The sequence below is a fragment of the Tachyglossus aculeatus genome, chromosome 1 (assembly GCF_015852505.1).
Source record: "Tachyglossus aculeatus isolate mTacAcu1 chromosome 1, mTacAcu1.pri, whole genome shotgun sequence".
In the NCBI taxonomy this organism is placed as follows: Eukaryota; Metazoa; Chordata; class Mammalia; order Monotremata; family Tachyglossidae; genus Tachyglossus; species Tachyglossus aculeatus.
The window spans coordinates 28,278,857-28,301,641 of record NC_052066.1 but is presented as its reverse complement, the minus strand read 5'-3'; the positions used below and the strand labels follow the sequence as shown (position 1 = coordinate 28,301,641).

Here is a 22,785-nt window from a genome sequence, read left to right as displayed (position 1 = left end):
TGGGGATTAAGATTGTGAGCCCCACGTGGGACAACCTGATCACCTTGTATCCCCCAGCACTTAGAACAGTGCTTTGCACATAGTAAGTGCTTAACAAATACCATTATTATTATTAGTAGTATTATTAGTATTATTACTTCTTTCATCGGCACATTCAACAGATACCATCTCTAAAATTACAGCTGGTGGAAGGAAGTTTAAACTGAGTTATAGATTAGGACTAGTCGTGTCTGAAGAAATTATTTGGTTCTTTGGTAGGGTAATCCACAGGTACAAAGCTTAAGGAAGCATTCTTTTTCTACAAAAAGCCCCTGATCTGTCAATTCCAGAAAAAGTCAGATTCTAATAATAATAATAATGACATTTATTAAGCACTTACTATCTGCAAAGTACTGTTCTAAGCGCTGGGGAAGTTACAAGGTGATAAGGTTGTCCCGTGGGGGGCTCACAATCTAAATACCCATTTTATAGATGAGGTAACTGAGGCACAGAGAAGTTATAATAATAATAACAATGATAATAATAATAATTGTGGTATTTGTTAAGTGCTTACTAAGTGCCAGACACTGTACTAAGACTTGGGGTGGATACAAGCAAATCGGTTTGGACATAGTCCCTGTCCCACATGGAGCTCACTGTCTCAATCCCCATTTTACAGGTAACTGAGGCATAGCGACCCCTCTCAGGGTCACACCTGGAGAGTTTCCAATCCTCTACCAGTCTCGGGTATGGGAGGGAGAGTCAAGCAGAGGCCTGTCCATTCCATTCCTAGCTTGGGCAGTGGCTAGCAAGTGGAAGGCAATCTGCTACAAGTCAAAATTCACCCGTGCTGGGCAGCAGCGGCAGGGGAGAGAATCGAGGGCGGAGTCTCGAGTTTACTGTGTGGAAGGTGGCAATGGTAAACCACTTCCATATTTTAACCAAGAAAACTCTATGGATCTACTACCAGAACGATTGCAGATGGAGAGCGGGGCGTTCTGGGGGGAGATGCGTCCGTGGTGTCGCTATGGGTCAGAAACGACTCAGCAGCATAAGACAGGAGGCATAGAGAAGGGAAGTGACTTACCCAAGGTCACACAGCAGACAAGTGGCAGAGCTGGAATTAGAACCCATAATCTGGGGCGAGATCTGGGATGGCTAAGAGTCCTCAGGGTTAGAGTTTCCAGATATTGAACTGAGGTGGGGGCAAGGGATGATGACAGCAGAGACTAGATTCTTCGACAAACCTCCTCCTGCTCCTGTATCCCCTTCCCTTTTTTCATTCATTCTTTCAGTCATATTTATTGAGCGCTTACTGTGTGCAGAGCACTGCACTAAGCGCTTGGGAAGTACAAGTTGGCAACATATAGAGACAGTCCCTACCCAACAGTGGGCTCACAGTCTAGAAGGGGGAGAGTCTTCTAGACAAAAGTCTTCTAGACAGTCTTCTAGACTGTGCTCAATAAATATGATTGATTGATTGATTAATTTTGCATATCTTTGGTGCTTTCCCTCTCAGTGTGACCAGTAATCCTGTGACCAGACTGTAAGATTGTTATGGGCAGGGAATGTGTCTAATAATAATAATAATGATAATAATAATAATGGTACTGAAGTGTTTACTATGCATATGTTTGTACATATTCATTACTCTATTTATTTATTTATTTATTTATTTTACTTGTACATATCTATCCTATTTATTTTATTTTGTTAGTATGTTTGGTTTTGTTCTCTGTCTCCCCCTTTTAGACTGTGAGCCCACTGTTGGGTAGGGACTGTCTCTATATGTTGCCAATTTGTACTTCCCAAGCGCTTAGTACAGTGCTCTGCACTTAGTAAGCGCTCAATAAATATGATTGATGATGATGATGATGATATGCACCAAGCACTGTTCTAAGCACTGGAGTAGATACAAGTTAATCAGGTTGGACACAGTCCCTGTCCCACATTGGGCTCACAGCTTTAATCCCCATTTTACAGATGAGGTAACTGAGGCACCAAGAAGTTAAGTGTCTTGTCCAAGGTCACAAAGCAGGCAAAGGGTAGAGGCAGGATTAGAACCCATGACTTTATGACTCCCAGGCGTATGCTCTATCCACTATGCCATGCTGTCCCTTTCCTCTGGGACAATTCTGATTCCCAATCCGACTTCCAGATGCAAATTCTGAGCAGGAACGTAATGGGGAGAAGTGGGAGAACAGAAAGCCCACCAATGTGGGGAATTATAACTATTATTATGGTATTGTGAAATGCTTACTTACTATGTGTCCAGCACTGTCCTAAGCAGTGGGGTAGATACCCTGTAAACAGATTGGACTCAGTCCCTGTATGACATGGGGCTCACAGTCTGATGGCTCAGTGGAAAGAGCATGGGCTTTGGAGTCAGAGGTCATGGGTTCAAGTCCTGGCTTCGCCAATTGTCAGCTGTGTGACTTTGAGCAAGTCACTTCACTTTTCTATGCCTCAATTACCTCATCTGTAAAATAGGGATTAAGACTGTGAGCCCCCCGTGGGGCAACCTGATCACCTTGTAACCTCCCCAGCACTTAGAACAGTGCTTTACGCATAGTAAGCGCTTAATAAATGTCACTATTATTATTATTATTATAACGCCCTTGCAGTATTTCTGTTCTCCCTGATTTCTTCGTTATTACTCAAGTTCTTATTCAAGTTTTGGATTTCTTTAGTCAAGAGAAGTTGAAAGCCCTCGACATCAGTAGCTTCATATTTTCAGCTCACAGTTGACATTCCCTCCACGATCTCATTTGGTCTCGTCATCATTCACCTTGGGAGGGGAAAAAAGGAAACCCGTTAACATGACCAAAGATGCAAAGGACTGGAGGGTAGCCAAGGGAAATAAATAGGGCACAGTGTAGGGACTGAGAGGTTTAAGACGCTCCCCGGGAATTAACACAGATATGAGGCAAAGATAAGGGGAGGGAGGAGGAGAAGGAGGAGGGGAAGGAGGAGGAGGGAGGAACACCTGTTAGTCGGGGGCCTTCCAGCCTAAGATCTATGTGAATGATATAAGGGGCATCTCGGCACAATTCCATTAAGACGTAGATGCTTTACTGTCACTTCAAGAACAGGACAAGGATCAGCAAGCAGTCCCTGTGAAAATTCTGCTTTTTAAGTCACTTGCAGAGATAAGTTGCCAAAACAGTCCCTGTGAAAATTCTGCTTTTTGAGTCACTTGCAGAGATAAGTTGCCAAAACAGTTAACTGCTGAAATGCCTGGGTCATGAGAAACAGTGTGGCCTGGCTGAATGGACACTAGCGTGGGAGTCCAGGGACGTGGGTTCTAATTCCAGCTCTATCGCTTTTCTGCTAGGTGATCTTGGACAAATCACTTCACTTTTCTGTGTCTCGGTTACCTCATCTGTAAAATGGGGGTGAAGTTTTTTTTTTAAATGGCATTTATTAAGCGCTTACCATGTGCAAAGTACTGTTTTAGGCGCTGCGGAGGTTACAAGGTGGTCAAGTTGTCCCACACGGGGCTCACAGTCTTAATCCCCATTTTACAGATGAGGTAACAGAGAAGTGAAGTGACTTGCCCAAAGTCACACAGCTGACAATTGGAAGAGCTGGGATTTGAACCCATGACCTCTGACTCCAAAACCCGTGCTCTTTCCACTGAGCCATGCTGCTGCTTGAAACCCAAGGTATAATGATTACACGACTCATGGGGGAAGGCAGTATTAATCGCGCAAGAAGCCTAGGGATCTGTTAATGAAATCAAATACAAATATTCTCCCTAGTTGTGAGCCCCATGTGGGACATGGACTGTGTCCAACTTGATAAACTTGTATCTACCCCGGCGTTTGGTTCAGTGCCTGGCTCATGGTAAGTGCTAAACAAATACCATTGAAAAAATAAAATTAAAAACATGGCATGGCAGACCTGCTTCACTTGCGATGCAGTTTGCACACAGAAGCTTTATCTTTATTATTTCCTATTCCCCTCCGGGAACATCTGCTGGCCTCTCCCAGTTAAAGGTTATTTTTCGATCCTCAGCTCTCAGTCATGGTACGCTTTGGTTTGTGGCTCTTCAGTGCATGAGCCTCGGCCTCCCCTGGCCTAGATGATGCCCAAAAGGATATTTGGTATTGAGAACATGTTTACCCAGTAAATTATTAAATTATAACCACCAGCATTTTCACATATCAACAGCTACTAGCCTTTATACGGACCCAGCCCTCTCTTTACTCCTAAACCTTTGCCTCTTCATTCATTTGTTCATTCATTCAATTGTATTTATTGAGTGCTTACTGTGTGCAGAGCACTGTACGAAGCACTTGGGGAGTACAAGAAGTACTTAGAGAAGCAGTGCGGCTGAGTAGAAAGAGCCCGAGCTTTGGAGTCAGAAGTCATGGGTTCAAATCCGCACTCCACCAATTGTCAGCTGTGTGACTTTGGGCAAGTTACTTAACTTCTCTGGGCCTCAGTTACCTCCTCTGTAGCATGGGGATTAAGACTATGAGCCCCCCGCGGGACAAGCTGATCACGTTGTAACCTCCCCAGAGCTGAGAACAGTGCTTTGCACATAGTAAGCACTTAACAATAATAATAATGGCATTTATTAATTTATTATTTATTTATGTATTATTTATTAATAAATGCCATCGCTATTATTATTATTACAATCCCCCTTCTAGACTGTCTCCCCCTTCTAGACTGTGAGCGCACTGTTGGGTAGGGACCGTCTCTATATGTTGCCAACTTGTACTTCCCAAGCGCTTAGTACAGTGCTCTGCACACAATAAGCACTCAATAAATACGATTGAATGAATGAATGAATCCCAAGGACCCAGGATGCGCATATGATGTATCAATTTTATCACCTGTATATATGTATGTATGTATATATATTTGTACACATTCATTACTCTATTTATTTATTTATCTTACTTGTACATATTTACTATTTTATTTATTTTATTTTGTTAATATGTTTGGTTTTGTTGTCTGTCTCCCCCTTCCAGACTGTGAGCCCGCTGTGGGGTAGGGACCATCTCTAGATGTTGCTAACTTGTACTTCCCAAGCGCTTAGTCCAGTGCTCTGCACACAGTAAGCGCTCAATAAATACGATTGAATGAATGAATGAATCACCAGAACCATGGGATAAGCAGTTATTGCTGTTGACAACCTCTCCTAAACCCTTAAACTTGTCTGACCTTGAAGCCCCTCCAATTAGCTCATCCCTGTCCTCTCTTCATCATCATCATCATCATCAATCGTATTTATTGAGCGCTTACTATGTGCAGAGCACTGGACTAAGCGCTTGGGAAGTACAAATTGGCAACATATAGAGACAGTCCCTACCCAACAGTGGGCTCACAGTCTAAAAGGGGGAGACAGAGAACAAAACCAAACATACTAACAAAATAAAATAAATAGAATAGATACGTACAAATAAAATAGAGTAATAAATATGTACAAACATACATACATATATACAGGTGCTGTGGGGAAGGGAAGGAGGTAAGATGGGGGGGATGGAGGGGGGACGAGGGGAAGAGGAAGGAAGGGGCTCAGTCTGGGAAGGCCTCCTGGAGAAGGTGAGCTCTCAGCAGGGCCTCTCTTCCCGGCAAACGGCTCCTCGCCCCTCCATCCAACCCCTCCTCACCTCCACACACCTCCCCACCCCATCCCTGTCCTCCTGACCCAGTGTGGCAAGTCATCCCCCTTCTCTATGCCAACTCCGATCGGTTCTCTTCCAACCGACCCCTCCCCTCTTATCGCACCACCCCAACAGCCTCAACCAAGTGTAGCCTGTGACAACCCCGCTCCATTACGGAGAAGCTTCCCCTCATCGTTGACCTGTTCCTGACCCAATCGCTGGGCCATTTTGAAGCCTGGCTCTCCCCAGATGATGCAGTTTTCCCTGCTGCTCTCTCTCGGGGGGAGAAGGGGTATCATCTTCTCCCACTTGCCCAGACTCACTGGGAATGGGGGTGGAGTCGGCTTCCTTCGGGCTTCCCGATACCGCTTTCCACCGTCTTTCCTTCCCAGGCTGAGGCCTTCCCAGACTGAGCCCCTTCCTTCCTCTCCCCGTCACCCCCCTCTCCATCCCCCCGTCTTACCTCCTTCCCTTCCCCACAGCACCTGTATATGTGTATATATGTTTGTACATATTTATTACTCTATTTGTTTATTTTACTTGTACATATCTATTCTATTTATTTTATTTTGTTAGTATGTTTGGTTTTGTTCTCTGTCTCCCCCTTTTAGACTGTGAGCCCACTGTTGGGTAGGGACTGTCTCTATATGTTGCCAATTTGTACTTCCCAAGCGCTTAGTACAGTGCTCTGCACACAGTAAGCCCTCAATAAATACGATTGATGATGATGATGATTCCACCTCCCCCATCCCTCTTTTTACCTTCCTTTGAAGCCCATATCATCTGCCTCTGTCACCCACTCTGGATACTAGTCATGGTCATCTACCCCCCTCCAGGCCCTGCTGCCAACTTTGTAAACCGAAGCAACGTGGCTCAGTGGAAAGAGCACGGGCTTTGGAGTCAGAGGTCAGGGTTTCGAATCCCGACTCCGCCACGTCTGCTGTGTGACCTTGGGGAAGTCACTTAACTTCTCTGAGCCTCAGTTACCACATCTGTAAAATGGGGATTAAGACTGTGAGCCCCACATGGGACAACTTGATCACCTTTTATCCCCCCCCAGCACTTAGAACAGTGCTCTGCACATAGTAAGTGCTTAACAAATGCCATTATTTTCATTATTATTATTTTCTCACATTCCATCTCTCTCCATCCTTATATTGATCCTTGTGAATTTCCATATAGGTGTTCCTGTCGACCCTTCCACTCCTGCTTTCTATCAGTCCTCAACTCCACTGACCTCCTGCTCCACCCCACCTCGCCCACTCACCAATTTGGACACACATTCAATCTCATCGTCTCTAGTCACTCTACAATCTCTACCCTCACCAGCTCTGAAACCCCTCTGCCCAAAACTTCCTCAATTGCCTTCTCTCCCACACACCTCCTTCCTGCAAATATGTCCTGTTCCCTGCCCCCCAATAGAGACTTCTGATCTTTGGAGTCAGAGGTCATGGGTTCAAATCTCAGCTCCTCCAATTGTCAGCTGTGTGACTTTGGGCAAGTCACTTAACTTCTCTCCACTAAGACACGCTGCTTCTCAGTAGTGACGGTGGGGTTGAGGGTGTCAATTTAATCATCAAGGGTAGGTAATTTGGGTATGGAGACAAAAGAAAGCGTGGTACATAATAAAAATGTAATGAATTAATTAACTGACGCCTCAATTACCTCATCTGTAAAATGGGGATTAAGACTGTGAGCCCCCCGTGGGACAACCTGATCACCTTGTAACCTCCCCAGTGCTCAGAACAGTGCTTTGCACATAGTAAGTACTTAATAAATGCGATCATTATTATTATTATTATCTTTATACCCCATCCAGTTTTCTGAAGTTATTTAGTCATTTTTATTATGCACCATGCTTTCTTTTGTCTCCATACCCAAATTACCTACCCTTAATGATCAAACTGACACCCTCAACCCCACCCTCACTACTGAGAAGCAGAGTGGCTTAGTGGAAAGAGCCTGGGCTTGGGAGTCGGAGGATGTAGATTCTAATCCCAGCTCTGCCACTTAGCTGTTTGACTTTGGGCAAGTCACTTAACTTCGTGCCTGTTACCTCATCTGGAAAATGGGGATTAAGACTGTGAGCCCCATGTGGGACAACCTGATTACCTTGTATCTCCCCGCTTAGAACAGTGCTTGGCACATAGTAAGAGCTTAACAGATACCATCATTATTATTATTATTACTGAACCGAATTCACTTGCTCCCCTATCCTATCTACTAACACATAGCCCTGGATCACCTCCACCATCCACTTCCTTCACTCCTGTACACAAGCCACAAAGAGTGAAGTTGGTGGAAGTCACTCATTCATTCATTCATTCATTCAATCGTATTTATTGAGCACTTACTGTGTGCAGAGCACTGTACTAAGCGCTTGGGAAGTACAAGTTGGCAACATATAGAGACGGTCCCTACCCAACAGAGGGCTCACAGTCTAGAAGAGGGAGACAGACAACAAAACAAAACATGTAGGCAGGTGTCAAAATCTGGCTGAACTTGTCCAGTTCAAGTTCATCCTTGCTGCCTTCAACTCTGCCCAGCAATATTACTTCTCCATCATTACCTCACCAGTTATTCCAGACACTTAACTCCCTCCTCAAATCCCATCCCCACATCTCCCTCATCTCTTGCCCCTAATGACCTGGCCACCCACATTATTGGGAAAATTGAAACCAACAGGGCTGATCTACCTAAAATCTCCCCTGCTCCTATCCAATTCCTCCCTCCTCTTTCCTCTTCAATTCTTCCACCTTACCCAGTAGTAGCTCAAGAGGAGATCTCCTGCCTTCTCTCAAAATCCACCCCATCCCCTCACACCCTATCAAAGCATTTGCCCTCTCCTTTCTTCCCTCTCTGGCCACCATCTTCAACCATTCACACTCCAATGGCTTCTTCACCACTGCTTTCAAACAAGCCCATGTCTCCCCTATCCTAAAATAACCTTTCCTTGAGCCCACGGCTCCCTCCAGTTATCACTCCACCTCCCTCCTACTATTCCTCACCAAACTCTCTTCAAACCCTTCCAATCTGGCTTCCACCTCCTTCACTCCACAGAAACTGCCCTCTGAAAAATCACCAATGATCTTCTTGCCAAATCCATCAGCCTCTATTCCATCCCAATCCTCCTCGATCTCTCAGTTGCCTTCGACACTGTGGACCGCCCCCTTCTCCTGGAAACATTATCCAACCTTGGCTTCAGTGACAATTTCCTCTCCTGGTTTCCTCCCATCTCTCCGGCCGCTCATTCTCAGTCTCTTCTGCAGGTTCCTCTTCTGCCTCCCACCCTTTTACTATGGGAGTCCCTGAAGGCTCATTTCAGGGTATCCTGCTATTCTCCATCTACACTCACTCCCTTGGAGAATTCATCTGCTGTGTGGCTTCAAATACCATGTCTATGCAGATGATAACGAAGTCTATCTCCAGCCCTGAGCTCCCTCCTTCTCTGCAGTCTCACATTTCCTCTTGCCTTCAGGACATCTCTACCTGGATGTCCCATGGACATCAAAAACACAACACGTCCAAAACAGAACTCCTTAATTTTCCACCCAAATCCCGCCTTCCCCCATGATTTTCTTCTCACTGTAGACAGAACCATCATCCTCCCTCTCTTACAAGCCCGTAACCTTGGTGTTAACCTCTTCGCATCTCTCTCATTTAGCCCACATATTAAATCTGCCACCAAATCCTGCTGGTTCAATCTTTGCACTATCACTAAAATCGGCACTATCCTCTCCATCCAAACTGCTACTATGTTATTCCAACCACTTATCCTATCCTGCCTTGATTACTATATCAGCCTCCTTGCTGACCTCCCTGCCTCCTTTGTCTTCACAACATCGCTAAAATATGCCCTCTTTTCTCCATCCATGATCATATAATCACTCATCCTATTCTGCCTGGATTACTGCATCAGCCTCCTTGCTGACCTCTCAGCCCCCTCCCTTTCCCCACTGCAGTCCACACTTCACTTTGCTGCTCATTCAATAGTATTTATTGAGCGCACACAGTAAGTGCTCAATAAATACAATTGAATTGAATGAATGAAGAGCACTATACTAAGTGTTGGGAAGTACAAGTTGGCGACATATAGAGACAGTCCCTACCCAACAACAGGCTCACAGTCTAGAAGGGGGAGAGGGACAACAAAACAAAACATGGGGACAGGTGTAAAGTCATCAGAACAAATAGAATTAAAGCTAAATGCACATCATTAACAAAATAGAGTAGTAAATATGTACAAGTAAAATAGATTAATATTATTATTATGTTAAGCAGTGTGGCTCAGTGAAATAGATCACGGGCTTGGGAGTCAGAAGTCATGGGTTCAAATCCCAGATCCACCAATTGTCAGCTGTGTGACTTTGGGCAAGTCACTTAACTTCTCTGTGCCTTGGTTACCTCATCTGTAAAATGGGGATTAAGACTGTGAGCTCCACATGGGACAACCTGATCATTTTGTATCCTTCCCAGTGCTTAGAACAGTGCTTTGCACATAGTAAGCACTTAACAAATGCTATTATTATTATTATTATTATTATTATTATTATTATTATTATTATTAGAAGACGGGCTCACAGTCTCGGATCATTTTTCTTCAAAGACCTTAAGGACATGTAACCCCAATTCTCAAAAAACTCGAGTGGTTGCCCATCCACCTCCACGTCAAACAAAAACTCCTCACCAATGGCTTCAAAGCACTCAATCCCCTTGTTCTCTCCTACCTCACCTCATTCATTCATTCATTCATTCATTCATTCAATTGTATTTATTGAAAGCTTGCTGCATGCAGACCACTGTACTAAGCGCTTGGGAAGCACAAGTTGGCAACATATAGAGCCAGTACCTACGCAAAAACAGGCTCACAGTCTAGAAGAGGGAGACAGACAACAAAACAAAACATGTAGACCTGTCTCTATATGTTGCCGACTTGGACTTCCCAAGCGCTTAGTACAGTGCTCTGCACACAGTAAGCGCTCAATAAATACGATTGAATGAATGAATGTAGACAGGTGTCAGTCATCAGAACAAATAGAATTAAAGCAATATGTACATCATTAACAAAATAGAATAACAAATATCTAAAAGTAAAATAGAGTAATAAAACTGTACAAATATATATACACAAGTACTGTGGGGAGGGGAAGGAGGTGGGGGGGATGGGGACGAGGAGAGGAAAAAGGGGACTCAGTGTGGGAAGGCCTCCTGGAGGGGGTGAGCTCTCAGTAGGGCTTTGAAGGGAGGAAGAGAGCTAGCTTGGCCGATGTATGGAGGGAGGGCATTCCAGGCCAGGCCAGTAGGCCTCCCTACTCTCCCACTATAACCCAGTCCAACCACTAAGCTCCTTTAATGCTAACCTTCTCACTGTACCTCTATCTCATCTATCTTGCCGCCGACCTCTCACCCACATCCTGCCTTTGGCCTGGAACACCCTCCCTCCTCAAAACCGACAGACAATTACTCTGCCCACCTTGAAGGCCTTGTGAACGCACACCCGACTCATCCGAGAGGCCTTCCCTGACTAAGCCCTCATTTCCTCTTTTCCCACTCCCTTCTGCGTCTTCGCCCTGACTCGCTCGCTTTGTTCTTCGCCCCTCCCAGCCCCACAGCACTTATGTATATATCCGTAATTTATTTATTCAGATAAATGTCTGCCTCCTCTCCCCAGCCCGCTAAACTGTACTGCTCGTTGTGGGCAGGGAATGTGTCTGTTCATTGTTGTATTGTACTCTACTAGAATACTCTGCACAAAGTAAGCACTTAGTTAATATGAATGAATCAATGAATGAACTCCACTGCCCGGACCATTTTTCTGCAAAAACATTCAGTCTGTGTTTCCCCACTCCTCAAAAACCTCCAGTGATTGCCCAGCCACCTCCACCTCATGGGTTCAAATCCCGACTCCGCCAACTCTCAGCTGTGTGACTCCGGGCAAGTCACTTAACTTCTCTGTGCCTCAGTTACCTCATCATCATCATCATCATCAATCGTATTTATTGAGCGCTTACTGTGCGCACAGCACTGTACTAAGCGCTTGGGAAGTACAAGTTGGCAACATATAGAGACAGTCCCTACCCAATAGTGGGCTCACAGTCTAAAAGGGGGAGACAGAGAACAAAACCAAACATACTAACAAAATAAAATAAATAGAATAGATATGTACAGGTAAAATAAATAAATAAATAAATAGAGTAACAAATATATACAAACATATATACATATGTACAGGTGCTGTGGGGAAGGGAAGGAGGTAAGATGTGGGGGATGGATAGGGGGACGAGGGGGATTTACCTCATCTGTAAAATGGAGATTAAGACTGTGAGCCCCATGTGGGACAACCTGATCAACTTGTAACCTCCCCAGCGCTTAGAACAGTACTTTGCACATAGTAAGCGCTTAACAAATGCCATCATCATTATTATTATTATCAAACAGAAACTCCTCACCATTGGCTTTAAAGCCCTCAATTACTGTGCCCCCTCCTACCCTACCTCCCTGCTCTCCTACTGTAACCCAGCCCGCACATTTCACTCTTCTACTGGCAACTTCACTGCACTCCCGTGGTACTGGACTCTCCCAAGCATTTAGTACAGTGCTCTGCAAATGGTAAGCACTCAATAAATTCAATCGATGGATTACAAAAGCAAGCGGTAAGAGCCACGTGAAGCTCAATCTTCGACAGTTCTATCGCCGACAAATCCCCACCACCTCTCCCTCCTTCTGGGACATTCTCTGTTCCCACTTTACACTTGATGCCTGACTCCCACCTGTCCTCCAGTGTTCACTTTCCAGGTAAACTGAGGCCCGTCTCTGGGGTTCTAGAGGTGGTGGGGTTTCAGGAGACAGAAGAACTGATTCAGTGGGCTTGGCGGCTAACTCCGGGAATTCTTGCAGGTGCTGGGGAATCCCCTGAGGTTGGGGGAAACGCGCAGCGGGAAAAGGTTGAAGTTTCCAGGAAGTCTTGGCTGAACTGGTGGACTCTGAAGCCTCTGGAGGAGATTCATTCATTCATTCATTCAATCGTATTTATTGAGCGCTTACTGTGGGCAGAGCACCGTACTAAGCGCTTGGGAAGTCCAAGTCGGCAACATATAGAGACGGTCCCTACCCAACAGTGGGCTCACAGTCTAGAAGGGGCAGACATACAACAAAACATATTAACAAAATAAAATAAATAGAATAGCAAATATGTACAAAGCTCAACACCTCCAAAACTGAACTCATCTTCCCTCCCAAGCCCTCCTCGACCCCCACAGTTTCACATCCCCGTAGATAGCAGTTCTACTATGTGCGCTCAGCGCTTAGAACAGTACTCGGCACATAGTAAGCTCTTAACAAATGGCATCATTATTATTACGATGTGCCGTCTCAAAAGACTGCAGCCTTGGCATTACACTCGACTCCTGTCTCCCTCTTCCCTCCTCCATTTCGCATATTCAGCCCGTCCTGATACTTGGTCAATTCTGCAGCACGGCTCAGTGGAAAGAGCCCGGGCTTTGGAGTCAGAGGTCATGGGTTCAAATTCCGGCTCCGTCAACTGTCAGCTGGGTGACTTTGGGCAAGTCACTTCACTTCTCCGGGCCTCAGTAACCTCATCTGCAAAACGGGGAGGAAGACTGTGAGCACCCCCACCATGGGACAACCTGATCACCTTGCAACCTCCCCAGCGCTTAGAACAGTGCCCTGCACATAGTAAGTTTTTAATAAATGCCATTATTTAATGCCATTATTATTATCACTGCAACATCTGGAGAATTTCCGCTCCATCCAAACAACCACCGGCTAGTCCAGACGCTCAGTATACCCATCTCGCCCTACTTTATCAGCCTCCTCGCTGACCTCCCCGCCCAGGGTCACACTTCACTCTGTTGCCCGGATCACTTTTCTTCAAAAAATTGATCTGTGCACGTCTCCCCAGGTGGTGAAAACCTCCAGCAGCTCCCCCTCCATCTCCACATCAAGTACGAAGCAGCAACATTATGAGGCAGCATGGCTCAGTGGAAAGAGCCCGGGCTCTGGAGTCCGAGGTCATGGGTTCAAATCCCAGATCTGCCAATTGTCAGCTGGGTGACCCTGGGAAAGTCACTTCACCTCTCTGGGCCTCTGTTCCCTCATCTGCAAAATGGGGACCAAGACTGTGAGCCCCCCGTGGGACAACGCGATCACCCTGTAACCTCCCCAGCACTTAGAACAGTGCTTTGCACATAGTAAGTGCTTAACAAATGCCATTATTATTATTATTATTATTATTATTATTATTATTAAGTACAAACTCCTGACCATCGGTTTTAATGCACTCAATCAGCTCTCTCCTTCCTACCTATGTTAATGATGATGGCATCTGTTAAGCACTTACTATGTGCCAAGCACTGTTCCAAGCGCTGGGGTGGACATGAGGTAATCAGGCTGTCCCCCTGGAGGGCTCACAGTCTTCACCCCCATTTTCCAGAGGAGGGAACTGAGGCCCAGAGAAATGAAGTGACCTGCCCAAAGTCACCCAGCTGGCAAGTGGCGGAGGTGTGAGGAACAGTGTGGCTCAGTGGAAAGAGCCCGGGCTTTGGAGCCAGAGATTATGGGTTCAAATCCCGGCTCTGCCGCTTGTCAGCTGGGTGACTTTGGGCAAGTCACTTCACTTCTCTGTGCCTCAGTTCCTTCATCTGTAAAATGGGGATGAAGACTGTGAGCACCACATGGGACAACCTGACCACCTTGTATCCTCCTCAGTGCTTAGAACAGTGCTTTGCACATAGTAAGCATTTAACAAATGCCATCATTATTATTATGTGCTAACCTGCCTGCCTCAATCAGCCCTGGTCCTAAGCAGTTCGGTGCTTAGTTCAAGCCTCATTTCCCTTTGAATTGTGTGCGTGCTACAGGATTGATCTTGAGAGCACGCACAGTGCCATCTCACTTTGCGTAAACCAAACATTTAAATTGGAGAGTGCTCGGCGTGATGATTCCCATCGTCATGGGTCTGTGGCTGCCTGTTCCGCCACGGAACAGCCCTGAAGCTAGGAGTAGGGGAGCTGGCAACTTGGTCCCTGAAGGTTGGGGAAGAGAGGGAGGGGCCCTCAACATCCTAAAGCTACGGGAAGGTGAAGGTGGAGCCCAAAACAATCCCTGGGGAAGCGAGCCAGCCAGCGAGGGCACCCAGAATACACGCTTACCTCCCTGGGGCCTAACTCCCCTGTCCTGCGTCCTCAGCACTAAGAACAGTGCTTGGCAGCATGGCTCAGCGGAAAGAACCCGGGCTTTGGAGTCGGAGGTCGTGGGCTCAAATCCCTGCTCCGCCGATTGTTGGCCGTGTGCCTTTGGGCAAGTCACTTCACTTCTCTGGGCCTCAGTTACCTCATTTGTAAAATGGGGATGAAGACTGTGAGCCCCCCCGTGGGACAACCTGATCACTTTGTAACCTCCCCAGCACTTAGAACGGTGCTTTGCACATAATAATAATAATAATAATGGTATTTGTTAAGTGCTTACTATGTGCAAAGCACTGTTCTAAGCACTGGGGAGATACAAGGTGATCAGGTTGTCCCACGTGGGGCTCACAGTCTCAATCCCCATTTTACAGATGAGGGAACTGAGGCCTAGAGAAGTAACTTGCCCAAAGTCACCCAGCTGACAATTGGCGGAGCCAGGATTTGAACCCATGACCTCTGACTCCCAAGCCCGGGCTCTTTCCACTGAGCCACGCTGGTAAGCGCTTAATAAATGCCATTATTACTATTATTATTATTGGCACATAGTAAGCGCTTAACAAATACCATCATCATTCATTCATTCAATTGTATTTATTGAGCGCTTACTGTGTGCAGAGCACTGTACTAAGCGCTTGGGAAGTACAAGTTGGCATCATCTTCCCAGCCTCCAAGTGCTGGGGCACCCTTCTTCTCCCTCTTGAAGGGCATTGCTCACTTCATTACCAAACTCCGGCCTACATCCTGCCTCTGGCCTGGAACACCCTCCCTCCTCAAATCCTACACTTTTTTTTTATGATGGTATTTATTAAGCTCTTACTATGTGCAAAGCACTGTTCTAAGCACTGAGGAGGTTACAAGGTGATCAGGTTGTCCCAAGTCAGGCTCACTGTCTTAATCCCCATTTTTACAGATGAGGTAACTGAGGCCCACATAAGTTAAGTGGCTTGTCCAAAGTCACACAGTTGACAACTGGTGGAGCCGGGATTTGAACCCATGACCTCTGACTCCAAAGCCCGTGCTCTTTTCCACTGAGCCATGCTGCTTCTCTTAATTACTTAATTAATTGTAATTAATTACAATTACTCTCCTCTGCTTGAAAACCTTATTTGGATGGCATTTATTAAGCGCTGTGAAGGCACAGCTCCTCCATGAGGCCTTCCCTGACTAAACCCTCTTCCTTTTCTTCAACTCTCTTCTGCGTTGCCCTGACTTATGCCCTTTTTTCACCCGCAGTCCCACAGAACCTATTTACTTAACTGGAATTTATTTATAATGTCTGTCTCCCCCTCTAGACTGTAAGCTCGTTGTGGGCGGGGAATGTGTCTGTTAACTGTTACATTGTACTCTCCCAAGCGCTTAGTACAGTGCTCTGCACACAGTCTATGCTCAATAAATATGATTGACTGACTGATTACCGTTCTAGGGTCTCAGTGTCGGGGCTGCGACAGGAGGGCAAGGCAGGGTGAGGACAAGGAGAAGCCTACCTAAGGATTAGGGCTTCCTTCCCCTTCTGGAATAAAAAGAAAATTCCCTAATGGAATTGGAGAGTGGAAAAAAAGGCAGACATTATGCCGTCCAAGCAGTGAGTCTGATGGCAGAGCTTCCTCCCTCCCAACTTTAGGTGGGAAGCTATGCTTCAGGGAAGAGATGGGGCGTGTACGAAGCTGGCCTGTTGTTGCTTTTTTTCATGGCATTTGTTAAGCGCTTAATAATAATAATAATAGTTGCATTTGTTAAGCGCTTACTATGTGCCAGGCACTGTTACAAGCTACACTATGTGCTTGTAACCACCCCAGTGCTTAATACAGCGTGGCTCAGTGGAAAGAGCCCGGGCTTTGGAGTCAGAGGTCATGGGTTCGAATCCCGGCTCCACCACATGTCTGCTGTGTGACCTTGGGCAAGTCACTTAACTTCTTTGAGCCTCAGTTCCGTCATCTGTAAAATGGGGATTAAGACTGCGAGCCCCACGTGGGACAACCTGATCACCTTGTATCCTCCCCAGCGCTTAAAACAGTGCTTTGCACATAGTAAGCGCTTAAGAAATGCCATCATTATTATTATTACAAGCAAATCGCAGAGAAGCAGCGTGGCTTGGAGAAAAGAGCACGTGCTTGGGAGTCAGAGGTTGTGGGTTCTAATCCCAGCTCCGCCACCTGTCAGCTGTGTGACTTTGGGCAAGTCACTTAACTTCTCTTTGCCTCAGTTACCTCATCTGTAAAACAGGGATTAAGACTGTAAGCCCCATTTGGGACAACTCAATTGCGTTGTAGAACAGTGCTTGGCATATAGTAAGCACTTAACAAATGCCAACATTATTATTATTATTATTATTATCGTGTTGGACACAAAGCTTGTCCCTCATGGGGGTCACGGCCTCAATCCCCATTTTAGATGTGGTAACTGGGGCACAGAGAAGTGAAGTGACTTCCCCAAGGTCACACAGCTGACAAGTACTGTGCACCAGGCACTATACTAAGGACTCGGGTGAATACAAGCTAAGCAGGTTGGACACAGTCCCTGCCCCTCGTGGGGCTCACGGTCTTAATCCGCATTTTACAGATGAGGGAACTGAGTCACAGAGAGTGAAGTGACTTGTCCACATTCTGCTTCTGGCCTGGATCGTCCTTCCTCTTAATATCCAAAAGACAATTAATCTCCCCTCTAGACATTTAGCTCATCGTGGGCAGGGAATGTGAGTGTTATTTGGCACTCTCCCAAGTGCTTAGTACAGTGTTTTGCACACAGTAGGTGCGCAAATTCAACTGACTCCTCCTTTTCGAAGCCTTACTGAGGCACATTTCCTCCCAGAGGCCTTTCCTGACTAAGCCTTCATTGCTTCTTTGCCCACTCCCTTCTGTGTCACCCCGATTAGCTGTATTCACCACCCCTGCCCACGGCCCCACGGCACTAATGTGCATATCCATCATTTATTTATTCATATTAATGTCCGTCTCTTCACCTCTAGACTGTGAGCTCATTATGGGCAGGGATTCTGTCCACCAACTCTATTGTACTGTTGTAAGTTTGGTCGAAAACTAAAACTTGGATTTGTAGCTTCGGGTATCAAAGGTCTTGATAGTCTACATCATTACTGTGTAATTAAACATTGAGAAAACTCCAAATCAGGTTTACGATCTCAGTTCATCACATTTTTGGTCAACAGATTGGCTCAAAAAATGCTGCTTGCAATTAAAATGGTAAATTGGAAGCGCGACCTAGTGAAAAGAGCACAGGTCTAGGGACTGCCAACTGCTTGCTGTGAGACCTTGGACAAGTCACTTACCTTCTCTGGGCCTCAGTTTCCTCAACCATAAATGGGGATTCAATATCCGTTCTCCCTCCTACTTAGATTGTGAGCTCCCTCTGGAACAGGGATCGTGTCCAACCTGATTAACTTGTATCTACCCTAGTGCTTAAAACAGTGGTTGGCCCATACTTTGTGCTTAATAAATGCCATTAGATTAATTAATAACATAAGTTAAAATATTGTTTAGGAAATAGTTGTGTGCCACACACCACAGTCAAGAAATTCTCTGAATTATACGTGGCTTTGCTAATTATTTAAAGGAGATTAGAAACAATAGATTTGGGATTCTTCTTCTACAACAGAAATCCCGAAATAAGGGAAATTTCCTCATGCTGGATATGTCTGTGTGAGATAGAGAAACAGAGAGAAAGAGAAAGCGAGAGTTTTCAAAAAAAAAAAAACCAATGAAGTATTTCAAAAAGAGTCGCTGTACATTTCAGTTTGGGCAATTTGGTTCTGGCTCTTTCAGGAACTTTCCATAGGACAACACCTCTTTATGTTCAGCTATAAATGTTCCAAACTCTTCCAACATAACAGTTTGCTCTGCCAAAATGGGTAGGTAACTGGAAAGGGAAACAAGAAATAAACACACAGAGCCAATTAGGTGGATGGCTATGTTATTTTACAGCCAAGGTTGACAAAGAAACAAATGACTCTAAAGCCAGCAGTCGCATTCAAATGGAGACATGTGCGCACACGTGTTCTCTCTCTCTGTGTGTCACACACACACACATGCGCGCACACAACCCTTACCTGGTTAATCTGCTGGAACATTTAAAAATGTGAATCACTGTTGTTATTACGGTAATTGAGTTCAGTGCAGGATGGGGCAACTTTCCATTTTTTAAATTAGCAGTTGGTAACTAATATCGACTGGTGGAATTTGGATTCTAGGCTTTACCTTCCATTTAGCACGAAACAAATGTATGTCTAACCCTCGCCAGACTTCGAAACTTTGGCGTTCAACACGACCACCCAAATTTAATGAGGGAACTGAAGTTGTCTTCATTCGAAACTTTCAATAACAATTGTTAAGAATACAAAACAAATCCTTTAATTGTTTTAAAGTGTGTTTTAAAACAGTTTCATATACTTCAGCCAGCCTGGCGGATGTGAGCACAAAATTTACAATGAAACCCACCCCCACACTGCATGCCTTGGAGCCTTTTTATATACTGTGATGGAGATTCTGTCCCTAACCTCAAGGAGCTTACCACCTGCGCTACCCAGATGGCAAAATAAATAAAAGTTAACAATCTTCACAAGTGACCAGCCAGGCATTATTCCTGGCCTGAAGTTCGAGGCAGATCAAAGCCCACTTCGGCACCTAATTAACCTTCCTTTTCCCTCTAAGAAAACAAGCAGAACTTTTTCAACAGTGAAATGGCCAGTTGGAATTTGAGACTAGAAGCGTTCAGATGTGAAGGAGGGTTTCTTCCATGAGAGAATTTCTGCTCGGGCCCAAGGTAGATGGGGAAGTGTTAACTCTACCAACTACTTGGTTCTTTCAAAATAGTGACAGACAGCGCCTCTCCAAGTCAAGCTGTTCCCAAAGCATGAAGAGATTCAAAAAGAAAAAAAGAAAAGGAACTCAAAGATCCACCATTACTGAGAACTCCCAAAAGAAAAGCACCGATACTAAAATAGCTATTCCAAATATTTATAAGTACAAAGTTTTAACATTTGCGTCCTTTGTCAGAGTGCAAAAGTCCATCCGTCTGGGGGCCGAGTCCACTATTACTATGTTTCCAAGAATCCTTTTGACAAATAGTGTTTTTTTCGATTCGTCTTAGTAAAAGTCATAATATCTAGAAAATACTCAACCTTATCAAGAGGTCTTTTAAAAAAAAAAATAAAAACTTCAGAGTACTAAAGCATTCTAAGGCACAGTGTTTTGGAAGAAGGGCTTTCTCCCGTTGGCGTGGCTTTATACACTTAGTGTTTATAAGAGGGTCCAAGGGGAAAATGGAAACGCCATCTCCCCCGGCCACGAGTTTCAGACGTAGGCTCCCAGAGCGGCGTGAAATTCAGTGAGACACTGCACCAACTGCTGGAACTTGGGTCTCTCCTCGGGATCTAAGGCCCAACAACAGGCCATCACAGCAAACCTGGGAAATGACAGGAGACGACAGAAAGGTCAGTGAGATGCAAAGCCTTACTGAAAGCACATCTCCTCTCAAGAGGCCTTCCCTGACTAAGCCCTCATTTCTTCTGCTCCCTCTCCCCTCTGTGCCACCCTCGGGCTTGGATTCGGACCCTTTATTCACCCTACCCTTGGCTCCACAGCAGTTCTGTACAGAGCTGCAGTTTAACTGCTTAGTACAGTGCTTTGCACAGTTAGCGCCAAATACGATTGAGTGAATATTTATTTCTTTAGATCGAGGTCTGTCTCCCCTTCTAGAATGTTCGCTTCTCGTGGTCAGGGAACATGTCTACCACCTCCGTTATACTGTATTATGTACAGAGCTGCAATGTATTTATTTTTATGTCTGTCTCCCCTTCTAGAACGTACGCTACTTGCGGCCCCTTCCTTCCTCTCCCCCTCGTCCCCCTCTCCATCCCCCCCCATCTTACCTCCTTCCCTTCCCCACAGCACCTGTATATATGTATATATGTTTGTACAGATTTATTACTCTATTTATTTATTTATTTATTTTACTTGTACATATCTATTCTATTTATTTTATTTTGTTAGTATGTTTGGTTTTGTTCTCTGTCTCCTCCTTTTAAACTGTGAGCCCACTGTTGGGTAGGGACTGTCTCTATATGTTACCAATTTGTACTTCCCAAGCACTTAGTACAGTGCTCTGCACACAGTAAGTGCTCAATAAATAAGATTGATGATGATGCTGATGGTCAGGGAACATGTCTACCACCTCCGTTATACTGTATTCTGTACAGAGCTGCAATTTATTTGCTTGTTTATTTTAATGTCTGTCTCCCCTTCTAGAATGTACGCTTCGTGTGGTCAGGGAACATGTCTACCACCTTCGTTATACTGTATTCTGTACAGAGCTGCAATTTATTTGTTTGTTTAGTTTTATGTCTGTCTCCCCCTCTAGACTGTAAGCTCGTTGTGGGCAGGGAACGTGTCTGTTAATTGTTATACTTACCTCTCCCAAGTGCTTAGTACAGTGCTCTGCACTCAAGTAGTACTCAATAAATAGTAGACTGTGAGCCCACTGTTGGGTAGGGACCGTCTCTATATGTTGCCAACTTGTACTTCCCAAGCGCTGAGTACAGTGCTCTGCACACAGTAAGCGCTCAATAAATACGATTGAATGAATAAATACAATTGACTGATTGACTGATGATTGATCAGGAAAGTCAAGGAAATACTGGGAAGCAAGCTTTTTCTCAAACTTTTGTCTTTAAAAAGTACTAATACTATTACTACTAATAACATTCTAACCGATCCAAGAAGCGAGCCGACCTTCCCATCTGTGTAGACTATCGGAAGACTTGGGGCCTTCCCACTTGCATCTGCTCTCAGACCTACCTGGCTTTCTCCCCTTGAGGGGTGGATGAGAAGGGGAAATTCCAAGTCAGTTCGGCTCAAAGCAGTTCCAGTAGTGGGGGAGAAAGAAGTGAATTCACAAAGTGTGACGTCCACTGGGTTATGTGTGGGATTCAAGGATCTGTACTACCCTACCTTAGTCCCCGTGGACAATGCTAAGCTGCCTCTTCCTTCAGTAAAGAACTGTGCTCCTCTGTGTTTTGTGAGAAACCAAATTTTATAGATGGAAGACTTCGGCTTAGAAACCTAAGTGATCTCAGAGGAGGTTATGGCAACTTAAACCACCTGGGCCCTGCAAGTAAGGGGCCCTTCAGGCCTCAGTTCACCCCCTTCCCACCCTCAAATGGGGCTCCGCTCTCAGCTCAACCTGCGTCTTTTCCTCCCAAGCTTGTTTTTAGAGTGAGGTGATGAGGCAGAATAATAAAAACGGGGGGTGTTGGAGAGGTGGGAGCTGCTGATAAATCACTGGTGCTGTGGCCTCTGGAGGTGGGAGGGAGGGTGGGGAGACCAGCTCCCTTAGAACAGGCTACGGGCGATCAAAGCCTGGAAATCTGTTCACTGTTCCATTAGATAAAGCAATCTTAAGGATAATGAGCCTTTTTCATTCTAAAATAAGTGGGGCCTAAGTGGACCATGTAATAAATGTGTGATGCATTTGTCCGCCTGGGTCAGAAATAACTGGTCGCTAGTTTTTTGCGGGGGAGGGACATCGATTAAGCACTTAAACTGTGCTAGGCACTGTGCTAAGTCCTTGGGTACATACAAGATAACTGGGCTGGATACATCCCCGTCCCACACAGGGCTCATAACCAATTATGTTGCCGGCTTGTACTTCCCCAGCGTGGCTCAGTGGAAAAGAGCCCGGGCCTTGGAGTCAGAGGTCGTGGGTTCAAATCCCAGCTCTGCCACTTGTCAGCTGTGTGACTTTGGGCAAGTCACTTAGCTTCTCTGTGCCTTATTCCCTCATCTGTAAAGTGGGGATGAAGACAGTGAGCCCCATGTGGGACAACCTGATCACCCTGTACCCCCCCAGAGCTTAGAACGGTGCTTTGCACATCGTAAGCGCCTAATAAATGCCATTATTATCATTATTATTATTAATACAGTGCTTTGCACACAGTAAGCGCTCAATAAATACGGTTGAATGACTGA

The 22,785-nt window shown here is 45.3% G+C and overlaps 1 protein-coding gene and 1 non-coding gene across 2 annotated transcripts in view; one reads left to right on the top strand and one right to left on the bottom strand.

Moving 5' to 3' along the window:
- The first annotated feature begins 676 nt into the window (after positions 1–676).
- Positions 677–814, top strand: LOC119937468. Its single transcript, XR_005454118.1, has one exon. It is a non-coding gene; the product is annotated as a small nucleolar RNA SNORA7 (small nucleolar RNA).
- An 18,946-nt stretch (positions 815–19,760) lies between these two features.
- RYK (receptor like tyrosine kinase) overlaps positions 19,761–22,785 on the bottom strand; it is a 243,138-nt gene continuing 240,113 nt past the window's right edge. The window contains exon 15 of the mRNA XM_038744510.1: positions 19,761–20,224. Within this exon, the coding sequence (XP_038600438.1) occupies positions 20,113–20,224 (112 nt within the window). The 3' untranslated portion in view covers positions 19,761–20,112. The remainder of the gene's footprint in view (positions 20,225–22,785) is intronic.